The 19,292-nt window shown below is 40.3% G+C and overlaps 2 protein-coding genes across 7 annotated transcripts in view; one reads left to right on the top strand and one right to left on the bottom strand.

The window, feature by feature from the left end:
- The first annotated feature begins 711 nt into the window (after positions 1–711).
- On the top strand, positions 712–17,128 carry EFCAB10 (EF-hand calcium binding domain 10). Of its 4 annotated transcripts, XM_003268152.2 has the most exons (5): positions 754–890; positions 12,644–12,808; positions 12,924–13,011; positions 14,717–14,740; positions 16,791–17,128. In XM_003268152.2, coding segments are annotated over exons 1-5 (384 nt in total). In that variant the 5' UTR covers positions 754–784; the 3' UTR covers positions 16,792–17,128. The 4 variants fall into 4 exon arrangements, with proteins under 4 accessions (XP_030681873.1, XP_012367786.1, XP_030681875.1 ...); XM_030826013.1 differs by lacking the exon at positions 14,717–14,740 and having other exon boundaries at positions 712–890; XM_012512332.2 differs by lacking the exon at positions 16,791–17,128 and having other exon boundaries at positions 712–890; positions 14,717–15,902.
- RINT1 (RAD50 interactor 1) overlaps positions 14,522–19,292 on the bottom strand; it is a 36,091-nt gene continuing 31,320 nt past the window's right edge. For all 3 annotated transcript variants that reach the window (XM_030826012.1, XM_030826011.1, XM_030826010.1), the window contains 4 exons: positions 18,311–18,525; positions 16,781–16,961; positions 16,590–16,708; positions 14,522–15,088 (listed from right to left, as the gene is read on the bottom strand). In XM_030826012.1, the coding sequence (XP_030681872.1) occupies positions 14,896–15,088; positions 16,590–16,708; positions 16,781–16,961; positions 18,311–18,525 (708 nt within the window). In that variant the 3' untranslated portion in view covers positions 14,522–14,895. The remainder of the gene's footprint in view (positions 15,089–16,589; positions 16,709–16,780; positions 16,962–18,310; positions 18,526–19,292) is intronic.

Genomic DNA, 19,292 nt, shown 5'->3' with positions numbered 1-19,292 from the left:
CTTACCATCTCTACCATCATCCGGTTTAGTCATCCAACCAGAAGAAATATGAAATTCCAGCAGTAAGAAATGAACAAAAGATTGGAGCTGAAGACCTTAAGTGCTTGCTTTTTGCCCGTTGACCAGATAAATAGAACTATCTGCATTATCTATGCAGCATGCGGTTTTTATTATTTTTACCTAAAGGCGTCTCTTTTTGGTAATAACAAACGTGTTTTTTAAAAAAGCCTAGTTTTTCTCAATACGCCTTTAAAGGTTTTTAAATTGTTTCATATCTGGTCAAGTTGAGATTTTTAAGAACTTCATTTTTAATTTGTAATAAAAGTTTACAACTTGATTTTTTCAAAAAAGTCAACAAACTGAAAGCAGCTGTTAATAAAGGTCTTAAATAATAATAAAAAGAACTTTCCACTGGGCAGCCTCAAAACTGCACGAGTTCCTTCTGTTATTAGTTCATGCTGAGTTGTGATGCCAGCACTTCAAGCCTTGTTAATCATTGGATCAACAAGTACCGAGCTAAGTGCTAGAGAGAGAAATGAAAAAAGGCACTTGGGCCCAGCCCTCAGCCTGGATCGCGGACAGTGATGTTGGTCCACACCGCACCTGCCCTCTCTGCCCTGCTACATGCCCCAGGCTTGCCCTGAACTGTGAGCTCTAGAAATTCCGGGTCCGGTCGCAGCCACAAGGGAGTCAGGCGTGTCACGTGACCGCGCCAGGTAGACGGAGATGGAGTCGCACGGCTGAGACGCCAGGCAGTCGCCTAGCAACAGCGGGACGCGGAGCGATGGAGACCAGCAGCAGGGAGCTCCAAGCCGCGGAGTATTTGGAAAAGCATCGGATCAAGGAGCTGGTTAGCTACCTCACCAGCGCCCTCCTTTTCTTTCGGCCGGGTAAGGGCCCCCATGCCCCGGTACAGCCATCCGTCCATGTGGGGTTCGCTTCCCTCACGAAACCCCCTCTTACTCGCTTTCCACTGCCTCCCAGCCACGTGAGCCCTTCTGCTGTTGATTAACTCTGCGGCCTTCAATAAAACAGTCCTTCAGGCTGGAGTACAATGGCGTGGTCTCATTTCACTGCAACTTCCACCTCCCGGGTTCAAGCGATTCTGCTGCCTCAGCCTCCTGAGTAGCTGGGATTACAGGCGCCCGCCACCATGCCCGGCTAATTTTTGTATTTTTAGTAGTGACAGGGTTTCATATGTTGGTCAGGCTGGTCTCGAACTCCTGACCTCAGGTGATCTGCACGCCTCGGCGCCTCAAAGTGCTGGGATTGTAGGCGTGAGCCACCGCGCGCGGCCAATGTTTTTAATCTGGCAACTAAACAATTGATAGGGTAGGATGGAAGATGTTCTAGCGGGGATTGCTTTTCCTGACATTTTTTTACACATCTGAACCCCCTACAAAATTTGAATCGTTTTGTAATTTGGGAGTGGTGTGTCATTTAAAAGTTATATTAAGGTGAAAATAGTTTTATGTCCTCTCCAGGGTGCAGAATTGTAATTTGCTGACCTCCATATGGAGCGTCCAACATGCCAAAATTTTCCATTTGCTTCTGTATAAGGAAATGGAAATACCAAACTTTCCAACTTTGCCAAAAAACACCCAACCAATATCGTGTATAGGAGATAAAGTTCTTGCTAGTTGTTTTAAAGTATTAAAACAAATATTAAAAAAAAAAAAAAAAAAAGGCCAGGCACTGGCGCCACTGCACTCCAGCCTGGGCGACAGAGCGAGATTCTATCTCAAAAATTAAAAATAAAAAAATAGACCAGGAGAAGTGGCTCAGGCCTGTAATCCCAGCACTTTGGGAGGCCGAAGCGGGAGGATCACTTGAGGTCAGGAGTTTGAGACCAGCCTGGCCAACATGGTGAAACCTCGTCTCTACTAAAAACACAAAAAATTAGCCAGGTGTGGTAGTGCATGCCTGTAATCCCAGCTACTCATGAAGCTCCTTGAGGGGGGTGACTCACACCTGTAATCCCAACACTCTGGGAGGCTGTGGTGGGCAGATCGCTTGACTTCAGGAGTTCATAGACCAGCCTGGGCAACATAGCAAAACCCCATCTCTATCAAAAATACAAAAAATTAGCTGCATGTGGTGGTATGTGCCTATAATCCCAGCTACTCAAGAGGCTGATGTGGGAGGATCACGTGAACCTGGGAGGTGGAGGTTGCATTGAGCCGAGATTGTTACTCAAGCCAGGTGACAGAGTAAGACACCATCTCAAAAAAAAATTTTTTTAATAAAGACAAATGTTAATTTTCTTCATCGTAACAAGGGATATATTATGTTACATTCATTATATAAAATATTTGTCAACACTTATTTTTTAATTTCATTTTTATTGAAGTGGATGTATGGGGTTTAAAAATTGAAAAGTACTCCAAAGCTTAGAATAACAACAGCATTCCTGTTGCTATCCCCAGCTTCTGCACAGAATAATTTCAACTCTTCTAGCAATATTCTTTGCCATTTATCTTGAGATTTCTAAATAACAGGCCTATAATGCTGCGGTTTAATGTTTTTCCCTCTAGGTTAGATACTAGCTTTATGCTGTGGAAGATGAAAATGCGCCTGTCTTAAACACACACCTCGTATACCTGTTCCCACTCACACCCATCTTCCAGATAAATTTAGATCACAATTTTGATATCCTCAGTATTCAGAATTTTTAATATTATTAGGCAAGTATCTATAATCCTTATACTATGCTGATTATATTTCCTTTGTTGTTTTCCCTGGTTAATAATATATTTACATTTTTGGCTTAAATTTGTCTGATCATCACTAATTCACCTGTACCCTCTTTTGCCACAGTACAGCTCTCCTCTCATTACATTTGCATTCATTGGGTAATTACCCCCACCACCACCACCCGACCCCCATACTCCCAGCTCTATGTCTTCCTGCTCCAGTCTGGACTGATAGCTACACCGTGGTTATTCACGGCTTCCCCTCACTCTGATCCTAAGATGACTCCTTGCCTATCTAGTGTTCGGAGCCTGTTTTATGGCACAGCCAGCAATCCCTCATTCTTGCTTTACCGCTTTCTTCTTGTGGAGCGTGTATCCTTTAGTGGCTTCCTGAGAGAGCATGCTTTGAGGGGTAAAGATTTTGGGAACACACATATATAAAAATGTGAGTTCCTACATTCAAAACTTTAATAGAGTGGAGGCTGTGCATGGAGTGGACTCTATTAAAACTTTAATAGAGTGGAGGCTGTGCACACCTCCCAACACTTTGAGAGGCCAAGGCGGGTGGATCACTTGAGGTCAGGAGTTCAAGACCAGCCTGGACAACATGGTGAAACCACGTCTCTACTAAAAATACAAAAATTAGCCAGGCATGGTGGCATGTGCCTGTAGTCCCAGCTACTCGGGAGATTGTGGCAGGAGAATCACTTGAACCTGGGAAGTGGAGGTTACAGTGAGCCGAGATTTCACTGTGGCACTCCAGCCTGGGCAACAGAGTGAGACTCTGTCTCATAAAATAAAATAAGAGTGGATACAATTTTAAGTTGGAACATATTGCCCTCAGAATTTTTAAGGCATTGCTCCATTGTCTTCTAATTTCTCAGGTTGCTCTGAAGAATTCTGATGTCATATGTCATCAGATTCTTGATCTGGGTATGAGGCAAGTTTATTCTTTCTGGAAACTTTTTAGGATTGTCTTTTTATCTTATCCCTGGTGTCCTAAATATTTATATGTCTTGGAATGGTTTTGTTGTTCTTGCTGTTAATGTATTGTGCTCTAGGTACTTTATGGTCTTACTAAATTTGGAGATATTTTCCTTTCAGGTCTAGGAAGTATTTTTCTTATTTTCCTTACCTATATCTTTCTGGAATTATTATTGGATATTGGACATCTTGGCTTGATTCCCTAATTTTGTTTACATCTTGACATGTTGTATAATTTTTATCAGAAGAATGCAATTTATGAATCTGCAGATTCTCTTGAGAATTTACCAAATTGTTATTTTGATGCTCCTCACTGACTTATACTTAAATTTGCTGTCTTCGTTAGTGGTTCTTTATGGGTAAGATGACTGTATGAGTTATCATCCAAACTAGGGATATTTTGAGTGAAAATAGGTACTATTAATAATTATGCCAGGACAACATGGTAAACTAGGACTGTCCCAGGCCAACTGGAACCTTCGATTATCCTGAATATGGCTATCTTAAACATGATATGAACAACAAAAACAATTTAAAAAGACAGGGTGGGGATTGTGGCTCATGCCTATAATCCCAGCACTTTGGGAGGCCAAGGCAGGTAGATCACTTGAGATGAGGAGTTCGAGACCAGCCTGGCCAACATGGTGAAAAACTATCTCTACTAAAAATACAAAATTATTCAGATGTGGTGGCACATTGAAATGCTGTCTCTACTAAAAATACAAAATTAGGTGTAGGGGTGCATGCTTGTAATCAGTTATTCGGGAGGCTGAGGCAAGAGAATCGCTTGAACCCAGAGGCAGAGGTTGCAGTGAGCTGAGATTGCACCACTGAACTTCCAGCCTGGGTGACAGAATGAGACTCTGCCTCAAGAAAAAAAAAAAAATTGAAAAGACAAAAGCACCATGGCAGCCAATGGGTCAACTGAATGAAAACTTAATTTTTCTGAGTCACAACATGAGCCCACTTACCTGATCTGCGTGAACTTCCTGATAGTCTCTGAGAATCTCAAACAGTTATAATACACACAAACAGAGGCCTCCATTTGGCCATCTCGGTCACAACACAGAATCACACTCAAAGCAGCACAGTCATTCCAGCAATCAAGAGTAATTTGAAAGGAATCAAAAAGACTTTAACTCATAATCCACAGTAAAACTGCTCAAAAGTCCTTCCTCCTTGTTCCCAGCTGTATTCTCCACAGCAGCTGCAGAGCCTATCAGGTTCCAAATCCATGACACTCAGCCCATCCAACTCTTCTGTCTCCTCCCTATCTTGCACATTTTTCTCAGCTCTTTATTGTCAACCAATTTAGCATCTTGAAGATTCTTTTTTCCTCCAGCACAAAAAGCCTTGCACCCATCTGGCAAAACCAGAATTTTCCGGTAGAAGGCATTATGGGGGGGAAAGAACCTAAGCAGATAAAGACAAAATTCTCTTTAGTGGAAGGGAAGTCTCGGAATACTCATACATTAATTATATACCTATCACATAAATAGTGTAGCTGTTTTTTAAAATTGAGACATGGGTATCCCTTTTTTTTTTTTTTTTTTTTTTTTTTTTTTAAGACGGAGTTTTGCCCTGTCGCCCAGGCTGGGGTACAGTGGCACATCTTGGCTCACTGCAATCTCCGCCTCCGGGGTTCAAGTGATTCTCATGCCTCAGCCTCCAGAGTAGCTGGGATTACAGGTGCAAACCACCATGCCCAGCTAATTTTTGTATTTTTAGTAGAGACGGGGTTTTGCCATGTTTTCCAAGCTGGTCTCGAACTCCTGACCTCAAGTGATCCTCTCTCCTTGACCTCCCAAAGTGCTTGGATTACAGGTGTAAATCACTGCATCTGGCTGGGTACCATCTTTAATAATGAGAATTCCGGCTAGGCGCGGTGGCTCACACCTGTAATCCCAGCACTTTGGGAGGCCAAGGCGGGCGGATCATGAGGTCAGGAGATCAAGGCCATCCTGGCTAACACGGTGAAACTCCATCTCTTAAAAATACAAAAAAATGAGCCAAGCGTGGTGGCGGGCACCTGTAGTCCGAGCTATTCAGGAGGCTGAGGCAGAAGAATGGTGTGAACCCGGGAGGCGGAGCTTGCAGTGAGCTGAGATCATGCTACTGCACTCCAGCCTGGGTGACAGAGCGAGAATCCATCTCAATAATAATAATAATAATAATAATAATAATAATGAGAATTCCTTAAAATATCTTTATAAACACCAAAGTTTGGGAGAGGAAACCATAGGTACGGAAACACTGAGCCAGAATAAGAAGGTAATGAAGCTAAAGAAGGGGTGGGCTGGCATGCAGAGTATGTATGCAGTGCTGTTGAAGTTTCCTGCCTGAGTCCTCCTAATGGCAGAGGAGAAAGGACTTGTCCATTCAGTGTCTAGGACCTTAGCCTGATGTGGCATAAGAAGTTTCTTTGAAGTCATTTGTTTTGTCCTAAAAATTCATGAGATCTGTTCTTCTGTAGATATACCTATTTCTTAATATAAATGTTTTATATTACTCACCAAGCTATGATTGATACTTAGAAAGATGCACTAGCTTTATCCTGTATCTTTGTGAAGCCCCTGATATTTTTTTTTTTTTTTTTCGAGACGGAGTTTTGCTCTTGCTGCCCAAGCTGGAGTGCAATGGCGTGATCTCGGCTCACCGCAACCTCTGCCTCCCAGGTTCAAGCAATTCTCCTGCCTCAGCCTCCCTAGTAGCTGAAATGACAGGCATGTGCCACCACGCCTGGCTAATTTTTGTATTTTTAGTAGAGACGGGGTTTCTCCATGTTGGTCAGGCTGGTCTCGAACTCCCGACCTCAGGTGATCCTCCTGCCTCGGCCTCCCAAAGTGCTGGGATTACAGGCATGAACCACCATGCCCGGCTGAAGCCCCTGGTATTATGACATGTGTCCCAATTTGAAAACCTTGGAATTACGGAGGAGTTGCAGAAAATAAGACTAGACAGTTTAATTGGGCAATTACTATTGAGGAAACAGGTACGCAGTCCCCCATTCTCAATTCCAAAATTCTGAAAGCTCTGAAAACCAACAGTTTCATAAGTCACTTAACAGCAAGACCTGACCTGACCTGAAATAATTTGGTAGGAAAAACTTGCCCCAGCTAGAGTATATTGGGAAATGTAATTGCTGGCTGTTACAAAAATTAGCTGGGCATGGTGGCGGATGCCTGTAATCCCAGCTACTTGGGAGGCTGAGGCAGGAGAATCACTTGAACCTGGGAGGCAAAGGTTGCAGTAAGCCAAGATTGCACCACTGCACTCCAGCCTGGGTGACAAAGTGAGACTTCATCTCAAAAAAATATATATATGTATGCATATATGTATTTATGTATATGATATGGTTTGGCTGTATCCCTGCCCACATCTCTTCTTGAATTCCCACACATTGTGCGAGGGACCCGGTGGGAGATAATTGAATCACAGGGCTGAGTCTTTCCCATGCTGTTCTTGTGATAGTGAATAAGTCTCGAGATCTGATAGCCACTTTTTTTTTTTTTTTTTTTTTTTTTTTTTGAGACAGAGTTTTGCTCTTGCTGCCCAGGCTGGAGTGCAATGGCATGATCTTGGCTCACTGCAACCCCCACCTCCTGGGTTCAAGCGATTCTCCTGCCTCAGCCTCCTGAGTAGCTGGGATTACAGGCATGCACCACCACGCCTGGCTAATTTTTTGTATTTTTTTTTTTTTTTTTTTTTAGTAGAGATAGGGTTTCACCTTGTTGGCCAGGCTGGTCTTGAACTCCTGACCTCAGGTGATCCACCCTCCTTGACCTCCCAAAGTGCTGAAGTTACAGGTGTGAGCCACTGCACCTAACCTGATCTGATGGTTTTAAAAATGGGAGTTTCCGGCTGGGCGCAGTGGCTCACGCCTGTAATCCCAGCACTTTGGGAGGCTGAGGCGGGCAGATCACGAGGTCAGGAGATCGAGACCATCCTGGCTAACACAGTGAAATCTCTCTCCTAAAAATATACAAAAAATTAGCCAGGCATGGTGGCGGGCGCCTGTAATCCCACCTACTCGGGAGGCTGAGGCAGGAGAATGGCGTGAACCTGGGAGGTGGAGCTTGCAGTGAGCCAAGATTGCGCCACTGCACTCCAGTCTGGGCGACAGAGTGAGACTCCGTCGCAAAAAAAAAAAAAAAAAGGGAGTTTCCCTGCACAAGGTCTCTCTTTGCTTGCTGCCATCCATGTAAGATGTGACTTGCTCCTCTGTGTCTTCTGCCATGACTGTGAGGCCTCCCCAGCCATGTGGAACTGTAAGTCCATTAAACCCTTTTTCCTGTATAAATTACTCAGTCTCAGGTATGTCTTTATCAGCAGCATGAAAACATACTAATAGAGTACATATATTTGTTTATATGTACTGTGTATATGTGTATATATACACTGTATATATATGTGTGTACATATGCGTGTGTGTGTATATATGGTTGCTGGCTATGCTGCCATTTCCCAGTGACAATTCTATGCTGTATAAGGAGGGAATATGAATTTTTAGGGGATGGCTTTAATAAAATTAGACAATTATATTAATAGTAACCCAAATGAGAGAGATTGCTGTCGGAGTAGTAGAGTAAAATGATTTTGAAAGCTATTGAGAAAAAACTCAGTAGAGACCATCACAACTGACTAGATTTCACCATTGAAGATGCTTCCCATATTTTAGTAGAGTGTGGTAAAGTCTGCAAGCTTTAGAAGCACATTGCCTGGATTCATACTGGCTGTGTGGCCTTGAGCAAGTGACTGTTTTGAGGAGTAAATGAAATGATCCATAGAAAATGCTTCACACAGTATCAGGCATATAGTAAGGGCTCAGTTAGCTAATATGATTAAGATGTTGAACCTGAACGTTGTATCCCTTGAAGAATTGTTTTTTATATCAGCTGACATTTATGTAACATAGGTGTTTAGTAACATTTGGCTCTTCCTTTCATGTTTTAAAAAGGTTCTGTCTTTATTGTATATATTTATGTTGTGGTCATTTTCAAAACATTTTTAAAAGCAGGTAGAGTATAAATTGTAGTCTCCAAACATAAACATTGTAACATCCCATGCAGCCTAAAGGATATACAATAAGCCTGGTTTGGATTTTAATCAAAGTGGATACACCAAGTTCCATTAGCATTATTTACTTATTCAAGCCTTAAAATGAAATGTAGTGAGTTGAAATTCAAACTTGGCCTTTTTCCAGTTTCTGAATTTGATATATGGTCCAAGAAGAAGAAACAGAAGACTTCATACAAAATGTGCCTGCCTTTAGTAGCCTATTAATTGCTAGAGCCAAATGGTACAAGTAAGGCACAATATTAGATTTAAAAGTCTACTTCTGGTTTCAACACATAAATTCCCAGGGATGAAAAAGATGGAGTGGAAACCTATAAATTAAAAGATTTAGAAACATAATCTGAGTGAAGAGACAACCTATGCAATGGGAGAATATATTTGCAAACTATATGTCTGATAAGGGGTTAATATCCAAAACATGTAAGAACTCAATAGTAAAAAAAACAAACAAACAAACAAAAAAAAATTTAACGGGCAAAGGACATAAATAGACATTTTTCCATAGAAGATATAGAAATGCCCAACAGGTATATGAAAAAATGCTCAATATCACTAATTAGGGGACTGCAAATTAAAACCACAATGAGCTATCACCTCACACCTGTTAGGCTATTATCAAAAAACAAAAGATAGTTGAGCCCGATGGCACATGTCTGTAGTCCCAGCTACTCAGGAGGCTGAGTCAGGAGGATCACTTGGGTCCAGGAGTTCAAGACCAGCCTGAGCAACATAATGAGACCCCATCTCTAAAACACTAACAAAAGATGAAAGATTTCAAGTATTGGCAAGGATGTGGAGAAAAGGGAACCCTTGTACACTACTGGTGGGATTGTGAATTAGTACAACCATTATGGAAAACAATATGGCGGTTTCTCAAAAACTTAAACAGAACTTATCCGGCATTCCCACCACTGGGTATATATCCACAGGAAATGAAATCAGTATGTTGAAGAAATACCTGCACTTGTATTCATCGCAGCACTATTCACAATAGCCACTATATAGAATCAGCCTAAGTGTCCATGGATGAATGGATAAATAAAATGTGATATATAAACAATGAAATACTATTCAGTCTTACAAAAAAGATGGACATCCTGTCATTTGCAACAACATGGATGAGCCTAGAAAACATTAAGTGAAGTAAATCAGGCACAGAAGAATACCTCATAGTCTTAACTATATGTGGAATCTGAAAAAGTCAAACTCATAAAAAGAGTAAAATGATGCTCAAGAGCTGGAGGGTGGGGGGATTGGGGAGATGTTGGCCAAAGGATACAAAATTTCAGACAGAAGAGGAATAAGTTCAAGAGATCTACTGTATATCATGGTGACTACAGTTAATAATATATTTTATATTTGAAAATTGCTGAGAGAGTAGATTGTTAAGTGTTCTCACCATGAAAAAATACATGTTAGGGGACTTCAAAAAGTTCATGGAAAAATGGAATTAAAAGATTAAAAATTATTTCTCAACATAAGCTCTATCAAATTCAAGATACTTTTGTAAACAACGATACCAGCCATTTAGTCCATCCCTAAAGAACTCTGAGGGCCCTGGGAATTTAACCATGTCAATGCAGTCTTTTTTATATCATTAAAGAAAAATGGGTGCCCTTTAAAGATTTTTTTAAGATCAGAAAACAAAAAAGTCAAAAGGAGCTAAATCAGGGCTGGAAGGTGGATGCTAATGATTTCCCATTGAAATTCTTGTAAAATTGCCCTGTTCCATGAGAGGAATGAGCAGGAGCATTGTGGTGGTAGAGAAAGACTTTCTGGTGAAATTTTCCTGGGCTTTTTTTAACTAAAGCTTTGGCTAACTGTCTCAAAACATTCTCATAATAAGCAGATGCTATCATTCTTTGGGACTCCAAAAATTCAACAAGCAAAATGCCTTGAGCATCCCAAAAAAGTGTTGCCATGACCTTTGCTCTTGACTGGTCGATTTGTGCTTTGACTGGACCATGTCACCTCTTGGTAGCCATTGCTTTGATTGGGTTTGTCTTTAGGATGACACTGTAGAACTACATTTCATCTCCTGTTAACAATTCTTTGAAGAATTGCTTCAGGATTTTGATCCCACGTTTAAAATTTTCCATTGAAAGCTGTGCTTTTTTGTCTGCAGCTGATCTGGTGCAATGGTTTTGGCACTGAATTGAGTGGAAAGTTTGCTTAACCTTTTCAGTCAGAATTGCGTAAAATGAACCAACTGAGATGGTTTGGGCTATTGTTTGTGCTGTTAATTGTCAGTCCTCTTCAATTAGGGCACAAACAAGATTAACTTTGTTCCTCACAGATTGATGTGGATAGGGCTATAGTGAAATTGGCCACAAATTTTAACAGTTGAAGTTGGTGATGGGTTCATTTTACTTTTCTGTCTACTTTTATAAACATGAAATTCTCAGTAATGATGTAACTTAAATTTTTTTTTTTTCTTTTTTTTGAGACGGAGTCTTGCTCCGTCGCCCAGGCTGGAGTGCAGTGGCGCAATCTCGGCTCACTGCAAGCTCCGCCTCCCGAGTTCACACCATTTTCCTGCCTCAGCCTTCCGAGTAGCTGGGACTACAGGCGCCTGCCACCACGCCCGGCTAAGTTTTTGTGTTTTCAGTAGAGATGGGGTTTCACCGTGGTAGCCAGGATGGTCTCGATCTCCCAACCTCATGATCCACCCGCCTCGGCATCCCAAAGTGCTGGGATTACAGGCGTGAGCCACCGTGCCCAGCCGTAACTTAAATTTTTTAAAGAAAATATGAGTTAGCCAAGCATGGTGGCGCATGCCTATAAATCCCAGCATTTTGGGAGGCCAAGGTGGGAGGACTGCTTGAGCCCAGGAGCTCGAGACTGGTCTGGGCAACATAGTAAGATCCTGTCTCTAACTTAAAAAAAAAAATGTAAGAGTAAAGCTTAAGATTGAAATGATGAAATCATCAAGCAGCAGGAGTGGTATATACCATCCAAACTGCTCTATCACTACTCTTTTTGGCTTTTCATCATGATTGTTCTGCATTATTTCTGAAAAGTGAGTTGATCGTGATTTTTTATTTTTAAAATTGCTTAAACTACAGAATATTCAAATTGCTTTGTTAGAAATGAGTACATATGCTTCCTAGAGGACCATATTTATCAGTCTTTGTTTTTATTATATATATATATTTTTATATATATATGTGTGTGTGTGTGCGTGTGTGTATATATATATATATATATATATTTTTTTTTTTTTTTTTTTTTTTTTTTTTGAGACAGAGTCTTGCTCTGTTGCCCAGGCTGGAGTGCAGTGGCATGATCTCAGCTAACTGCAACCTCCGCCTCCCAGGTTCAAGCGATTCTCCTGCCTCAGCCTCCCGAGTAGCTGGGATTACAGGCATGCACCACCAGGCCAGGCTAACTTTGTATTTTTACTCGAGATGGGATTTCTCCATGTTGGTCAGGCTGGTCTCGAACTCCCAACCTCAGGTGATCCGCCCTCCTCGGCCTCCCAAAGTGCTGAGATTACAGGCATGAGCCACCATGCCTGGCCTATTATTTATATCTTATCAATTATTTAGGTGGCCAACTTCCTCCCTGTATTATGCTGTTCCCTCTATCTTTTTGGTTTTCAACCCTGTCTGCAACTTATAGTCACTTGGGGAGTTTTTCTAAAAAATGCCCAGGTCCAGTCACTATAGTTTTCTATTCAATCATCTGAGATAGGGCATTTGTATATGTAATTATTTAAGTGTTCAATGTCTTACCTTCTTGCTGGACTGTTTCATGAAAAGTAAGGCCTGTGTCCCCAGTGCCTAGTACAGTGCCTTTGCTATAGCTGTTTAATAATTGTTAAATGACTACTTCTGTTTGCGACATGTTTTAATTTCGTATCAGAAAGAGCTGGAACTATTCTTTTGCAGAAAAACCAAGAGAATATTTAATATCTCTATTGGAACGACTGAGAATTGCAAAAGTAACAGGCGTAGCGTTTCCTTTCTTTATGGATAACTCTAACATTGTGGCTATGTTTGAGATGATGGACTCCTCAGGCAGAGGCACCATATCATTTGTGCAGTATAAAGAAGGTCAGTACATTCTACAAATTGAAGTAATAGTTTGTGGTCATTCCACAGTTTCTTCTAGCAGAAAATACTTCTCACTTTGTAAAATTCTCACTCATTTCTTCTCATTATTTTACAGCCCTAAAAACCCTGGGTCTGTGCACTGAAGATGAAGATTTACAAGATGATGGACATATAATAACTTTGGATAAATTCAAGGAGGAAGTGTAAGTTTATTTTTAAGTGACAAATATTTTAATAAGGTGGCATGATTTTGAAGCACAATTAATACCTTTAAAATAGGTTCCTATCTTTTGAAAGAAATATTTTGTCCCCTTGAAACTTTCAGCTGACTGGAAAGTGAAGACAGGGAAGGCTGATGGTAAAGTCCCTAAGCTCGGGAACAGGAGGGGAAAATGCTGGGGTTAGAGAGGAAGTTCCAGAGGCAGCTCCGTTCTTTTTTTTTTTTTTTTTCCTGAGATGGAGTCTTGCTCTGTTGCCCAGGCTGGAGTGCAGTGGCAATATCTCGGCTCACTGCAAGCTCCACCTTCTGGGTTCAAGCGATTCTCCTGCCCCAGCTTCCCAGTAGCTGGGCTTACAGATGTGCATCACCACACCCAGCTAATTTTTTGTATTTTTAGTAGAGTCAGGGTTTCATCATGTTGGCCGGGCTGGTCTCAAACTCCTGATCTCAAGTGATCCACTGCCTCGGCCTCCCATAGTGCTGGGATTACAGGCATGTAATGGGCTGTGCCCAGCCAGCTCCATTCGAAATAGGAAGCCCCAGCAATTCTCAAAGGATGAGGTGAAGAACCACCAATATGCTAGGACAACTAACAGAAACATTTTGAGCTCAATACACTAGCTGGAAACTCTCTATAAAATACATACTAATAGAATTTATCTCAAAATATTTCCTCAAAATTATCACAAAGTAAGTGTTTATCAGTAGCATAGGCTGCATGTTAGTCTGATAATTTTAGATTTTGAGATATTATAGGATTAAAAGTACTAACCCACTGCTAAGTCAGAGAAAAACCATTGGAATAAAATTTAATAGCTGTAGAAAGTTTCCAGGGAATCTAGCTCAATTTTTTAAGAAGTTTTACTCTGAGATTTTATTAGTCAAGAAACTGTTATTGAATACAGCCCAAGGTCAAGGAAAAGTTACAAGAAAAAATAAACTTTTGAGATTTTTGTCTCATCAGTTACATAAATAATAAAAATGTTTAATTACATTCCCTACCACATGGGAATGTTTAAGTCAGAGTGCCATGGCCTGAAATGTTTGTTTCATCCAGAAAGAAAGGGTTGCCCACTGTCACACAGAATGAAACTAGGAAGCATTTAAAATAGGAGGACATTTGTGAGAAATGAAGAACAATCCTACCTTATTCACCATCACAATGTGTTTTGTTTCTTTCTTTAGAGACAGGGTCTTGTTCGCTTGCCCAGGTTGCTGTGCAGTGTCACAATCACAGCTCACTGTAGTCTTGACCTCCTGGGCTCGAGCTAGCCTCCCACCTCAGCCTCTCAAGTAGCTAGAACTACAGGCATGCATCAGGGTCTTGACATGTTGGCCAGGATGGTTTCGCACTCCTGCCTCAAGCGATCCTCCTACCTCAGCCTCCCAAAGTGCTGGGATTACAGGCATGAGACACTGTGCCCTGCCAGTTTTCTTACGGAAATATAGTGAATTCCCAAACTAGATACAGGTGCCTCAATTACAAATATGCATTCAAAGGGAGTTTTAAAAAAATTTATTGGCTATGTTTGATTATCCACAACAGAATTTCCTTTAATTAGCACAGGAAATTGAAAGTTGGTTATAATTTAATATCTCTGCTCTTGTCTTCAACAGACATACTCAGCATTTATACTTGTAAATAGAATGAGTTTTCATTGTTTCGTTTTCTGTTTTTGTTTCCTTAGGAACAAGAGGATGAAGGAAATATGGTCAGCATTTTAATAACACCATAAATCCAAGATAATAAGTAATTCTATAAAGTTTTCCAGTTTCATTAATTCAGAATTTCATCATATAACTTGAAATCCAATTGGCTTCCTCTTTCTTAGAAACAAAAACCAAAAAAGCCTTTTTCTGAAAGACATTATTTTCCAGTATTAGGCCAATTTGTCCTCAAATTAAGTAGAATCTCAACATCTTGTTGAGCCAGTTTGTAAATTCCAACTTCATTTAATGCTGCTGTGGCAGGAAGCTGCCCTGAAGCTGACTGCAGTACATCTTTCAGGAGTAGTGCAGAACCGACGTTCAAATTCAAAACAATACAGGCTTCTTTTATACTGTTTAGGGAAAACAAAGGAGGGAAATGAGATCTCCATTATCTGCATCAATTATATTATAATTAATTTTGAGAATCCTAAACAGCTTCTCTGCACTGCTGGTCCACATGTTCTCTATAAAAATATTTATGGATTTATTATTTGGTTCTTTTAACATGGTAAGACTACACAGGTGCAGAGTTGCTATTTCTTTAGATTACTATAAGGTAATAGGATCCCTATTTCAATATGTATCCATTATTTCCCTAAATACAATACTTAATATTAACACTATATTAAATATAGCTATAACTTTAGGTAGATTAGAATATGGGAAAAGATAAAAATAAGGGATAAAATGAAAGCAGCAGAAAGAACATTAAAATAAATTTTAAAAACAGTCCTATGAAACATGTAAACATAAGCTTTCATTTTATAAGTTTAAAAGGAATGCTTTATAACCTCACAAAACCCAAACATAATTTAAATTTTACTTTTTTTTTTTTTTTGAGACATGGTCTTGCTATGTCACCTAGGCTGGAGTACAACTGCACAATCATAGCTCACTACAGCCTCGGCCTCTGCCTCTCAAGTAGCTAAGACTACAGGTCCACACCTCCACACCTGGCTTTTTTTGTTTGTTTGTTCATTTTAACACTTTTTGTAGAGATGGAGTCTTGCTATGTTGCCCAGGCTGGTCTCAAACACCTGGCCTCAAGCAATTCTCCCACCTCTGCCTCCCAAAGTACTGGGATTACAGATGTGGGCTACTATGCCTGGCCTATAAATTTTAGATCAACAAATTCTGAAACTATAATTATATTTAGAACCAAAATTAATGTCAAATGTTTAAGGAAACAAATTTCTGTCAGGCCTGGCCTAGTAGGTATTAAACATATTTGTATTTTTTTTTTTTTTTTTTTTTTTTTTTTGAGACAGAGTCTTGGCTCACTGCAATCTCCACCTCCTGGGTTCACATCATTCTCCTGCCTCAGCCTCCCAAGTAGGTGGGGCTACAGGTGCCCGCCACCACGCCTGGCTAATTTTTTTTTTTTTTGTATTTTTAGTAGAGATGGGGTATCACCATGTTAGCCAGGATGGTCTCGATCTCCTGACCTTGTGATCTGCCTACCTCAGCCTCCCAAAGTGTTGGGATTACAGGCGTGAGCCACCACGCCTGGCCCTGTAATTTCTTATATTTAGTGAATAGGGCACAACTGTACTTGTTTTCATTTTCTATTTATTTCTCCAGTAACTAAGCAACTAGAAGCATTAAACCAAATACTAGAAAACAAAACCCAACATATAATTTATATCTAGTTCTGAAACTTTTTGAGGTCATGGGTCACATCTATCATTTTGGTTTCCCCATTGTGCTGTAAGCATACAGTAGATAGACAACGTTTTAAAATTTCAACTGATCTTATCCCACCCAAACATCTCCAGAATCCTAAAGTTAAAAGGAGTTAGCCTCCCGTAACAATTTGATACATTCATATTAATTGTTAAATGTTGAGCTTACTGTTTAAAATAATTTTCTGGCCTCTTGCAATAATGAGAAAACAAAGGGAAAAGATTCCGAGTCATATCAAACTGCAGCTGGGCTGCTCCTCCTTCATTGAAGTGATTAGCAAGAATTATCTGAAACAAAGAATAATTCATATAACAGTTGTCTTTATTACCACAGCCCAAAAACAGTCTATTCTTACTTACTTCTTGGTAGATGTATACATCCAGCTTCTCTACAAGCATTTGCCAGAAAATTTTAAATAAGGAGAAACAAAGCTGCTGCTCCAACTGAAGTAAATGGTCTCGTAACGTCAGCAGCAACGGGCAAGCCGAACTGGACAGGGACATCACTGCCTGCTCTGACTGAGACGGCAAAGACAACCATCTGGAAAAAACACATTTTTACCAAAAAATTGTCATCAGTTTCTATTTTTCAAGTTTTTAAATCATTTTAAATTTGAGGAAGTGTTCCGTCCTAGGGCATTTTGGATAAGAAAAAATATACAGCCTAACATTAAAAGCTCTATCAGAAAATAAATGTACCTGTATTTATATTTTCACTCTCAAATACTCTTTAATATGGGGATATATCCAAAATATCCCCAAATTTTAATATGTGAATTACTGATATAAAGCAATTACAATTTAAAACGTCACTTAATTTTTGCATTTTATTTATGTAGGGTTTTTTTTGTTTTTTTTTTTTGAGACAGAGTCTCGCTCTGTTGGCCAGGCTAGAGCCGCAGGGTACAAGCAATTCTTGTGTCTCACCCTCCCAAGTAGCTGGGATTACAGGTGCCCACCACCACGCCCAGCTAATCTTTGTATTTTTAGTAGAGACAGGGTTTCACCATGTTGGCCAGGCTAGTTTCGAATTCCTGCCCTCAAGTGATCTGCCCGCCTTGGCCTCTCAAAGTGCTGGGATTACAGGTGTGAGCCACTGCACCCAGCCTGATTTTAGCATTTTAATTAACACATCAGCTAATATTATGCTCTAATTTTCAGTAAAAACAGGACTAATAAACGAATTTTAAGCACTCTCTGTGGCAGGGACTATGCTAGAACAAAAAGATACTGCTTGCTATCAAGGATGAAAGTAACACAGGTGTTCACAGTGAATGGTAGTGAGTTAAACCACAACAAAAGTATGCAGAGTACCACAGGTGCACTTTACTTTGCAAAATGGGAGACAGGTTAGGCTATTCAACCCCAGATCACACACTATCCTATTGATATATTTACAAATTATAATCAGTTTATTCTGATTAAGAATGTCAGCCAGGTGTGGTGGCTCACACCTGTAATCCCAGCACTTTGGGAGGCTGAGGCAGGTGGATCACCTGAGGTCAGGAGTTGGAGATCAGCCTGCCCAAAATGTGAAACCAAGTCTCTACTAAAAATACAAAAATTAGCCAGGCGTGGTGGTGCATGCCTGTAGTCCTGGCTACTTGGGAGGCTGAGGTGGGAAGATCACTTGAACCTCTAAGGCGGAGGTTGCAATGAGCCAAAATCGTGCAACTGCACTCCAGCCTGGGTGACAGAGTAGGACTGTCTCAAAAAAAAAAAAATGTCCAAGAGAACATACTTTAGAAATATTTCCATCAAAAAGAAAGTTTAAAGTACATAAAGCCAAACCGGGTTCTATCTAGACACCTTGGAAATCTGACCACATATACTATCATCTTTAACTTTTACCAAACTGGTGTTAAGAGCTGACTTACATAGAGGACATACCTTTCTTTTTTATACAATTTTGCAGCATCTGTAACTTCTCTAAAAACGTGGTCTACTTGACGGGTCAACATATCATGCTTTAAACGCTCTAAGAGGTTAATCATGTCATCAAAGACAGAGCTCTCCATAGAGGCTAGCTGTCCCAGCTGCAATTTACTCAGAGTATTATTCTCTGCAAACACCTCCAGTGCAGCCTGTTGAAGTTGTAGAAAGAACTGAAAGCAAAAACATGTTAACACATTAACATACTTTTTTTTTTAACAGCTTGAAATAGAATTCATATATCATACAATTCACCCATTTAAAGTGTATAATTCGGCCGGGTGCAGTGGCTCATGCCTGTAATCCCAGCACTTTGGGAGGCTGAGGTGGGTGGATCACCTGAGGTCAGGAGTTCGAAACCATCCTGGCCAACATGGTGAAACCCCATCTCTACTAAAAATGCAAAAATTAGCCGGGTGTGGTGGCATGTGCCTGTAATCCTAGCTTGAACCTGGAAGGTGGAAGTTGCAGTGAGCCGAGATCATGCCTCTGCACTCCAGCCTGGGCGACAGAGTGAGACTCCACCTCAAAACTAATAATAGTGTATAATTCAATGATTTTTTAATATATTCAGTTGTATATCCATCACAATTTTAGAACATTTTCATTACTCTCCAAGAAAAGCCCTCACTCTTAGCCGTTATCCTTCAATACCGTCTCCCCACTCCCTCAAATCATAGGCAACCACTAATCGACTGTCTGTCTCAATGGATTTGCCTATTCTGGACATTTCATATAAATGGAATCATACAACGTATGGTTGGTTGTGACTGTCTTTCAATACATTTTCAAGGTCTATCCATATTGTAAAACGTATCAGCACTTCATTTTTTTACATTGCCAGATAATATTCAATTATATAGATAGACCACATTTTATTTATCCATTCATCAGCTGGTGGACATTTGGGTAGTTTCTACTTTTTGTCTATTATGAATAA

The sequence above is a fragment of the Nomascus leucogenys genome, chromosome 13 (assembly GCF_006542625.1).
Source record: "Nomascus leucogenys isolate Asia chromosome 13, Asia_NLE_v1, whole genome shotgun sequence".
Lineage (NCBI taxonomy): Eukaryota > Metazoa > Chordata > Mammalia > Primates > Hylobatidae > Nomascus > Nomascus leucogenys.
Note: the sequence above shows the minus strand (reverse complement) of the source record. Positions and strands in the feature narration are given on the sequence as shown.

Excerpts from the sequence above, each read along its gene's own strand:
- EFCAB10 (XM_030826013.1), top strand. The coding sequence starts at position 785 with ATGGAGACCAGCAGCAGGGAGCTCCAAGCCGCGGAGTATTTGGAAAAG. Across the intron at positions 12,809-12,923 it reads ATTTGTGCAGTATAAAGAAG|CCCTAAAAACCCTGGGTCTG; the intron begins GTCAGTACATTC and ends ATTATTTTACAG. Across the intron at positions 13,012-16,790 it reads GATAAATTCAAGGAGGAAGT|ATGTATACATCCAGCTTCTC; the intron begins GTAAGTTTATTT and ends ACTTCTTGGTAG.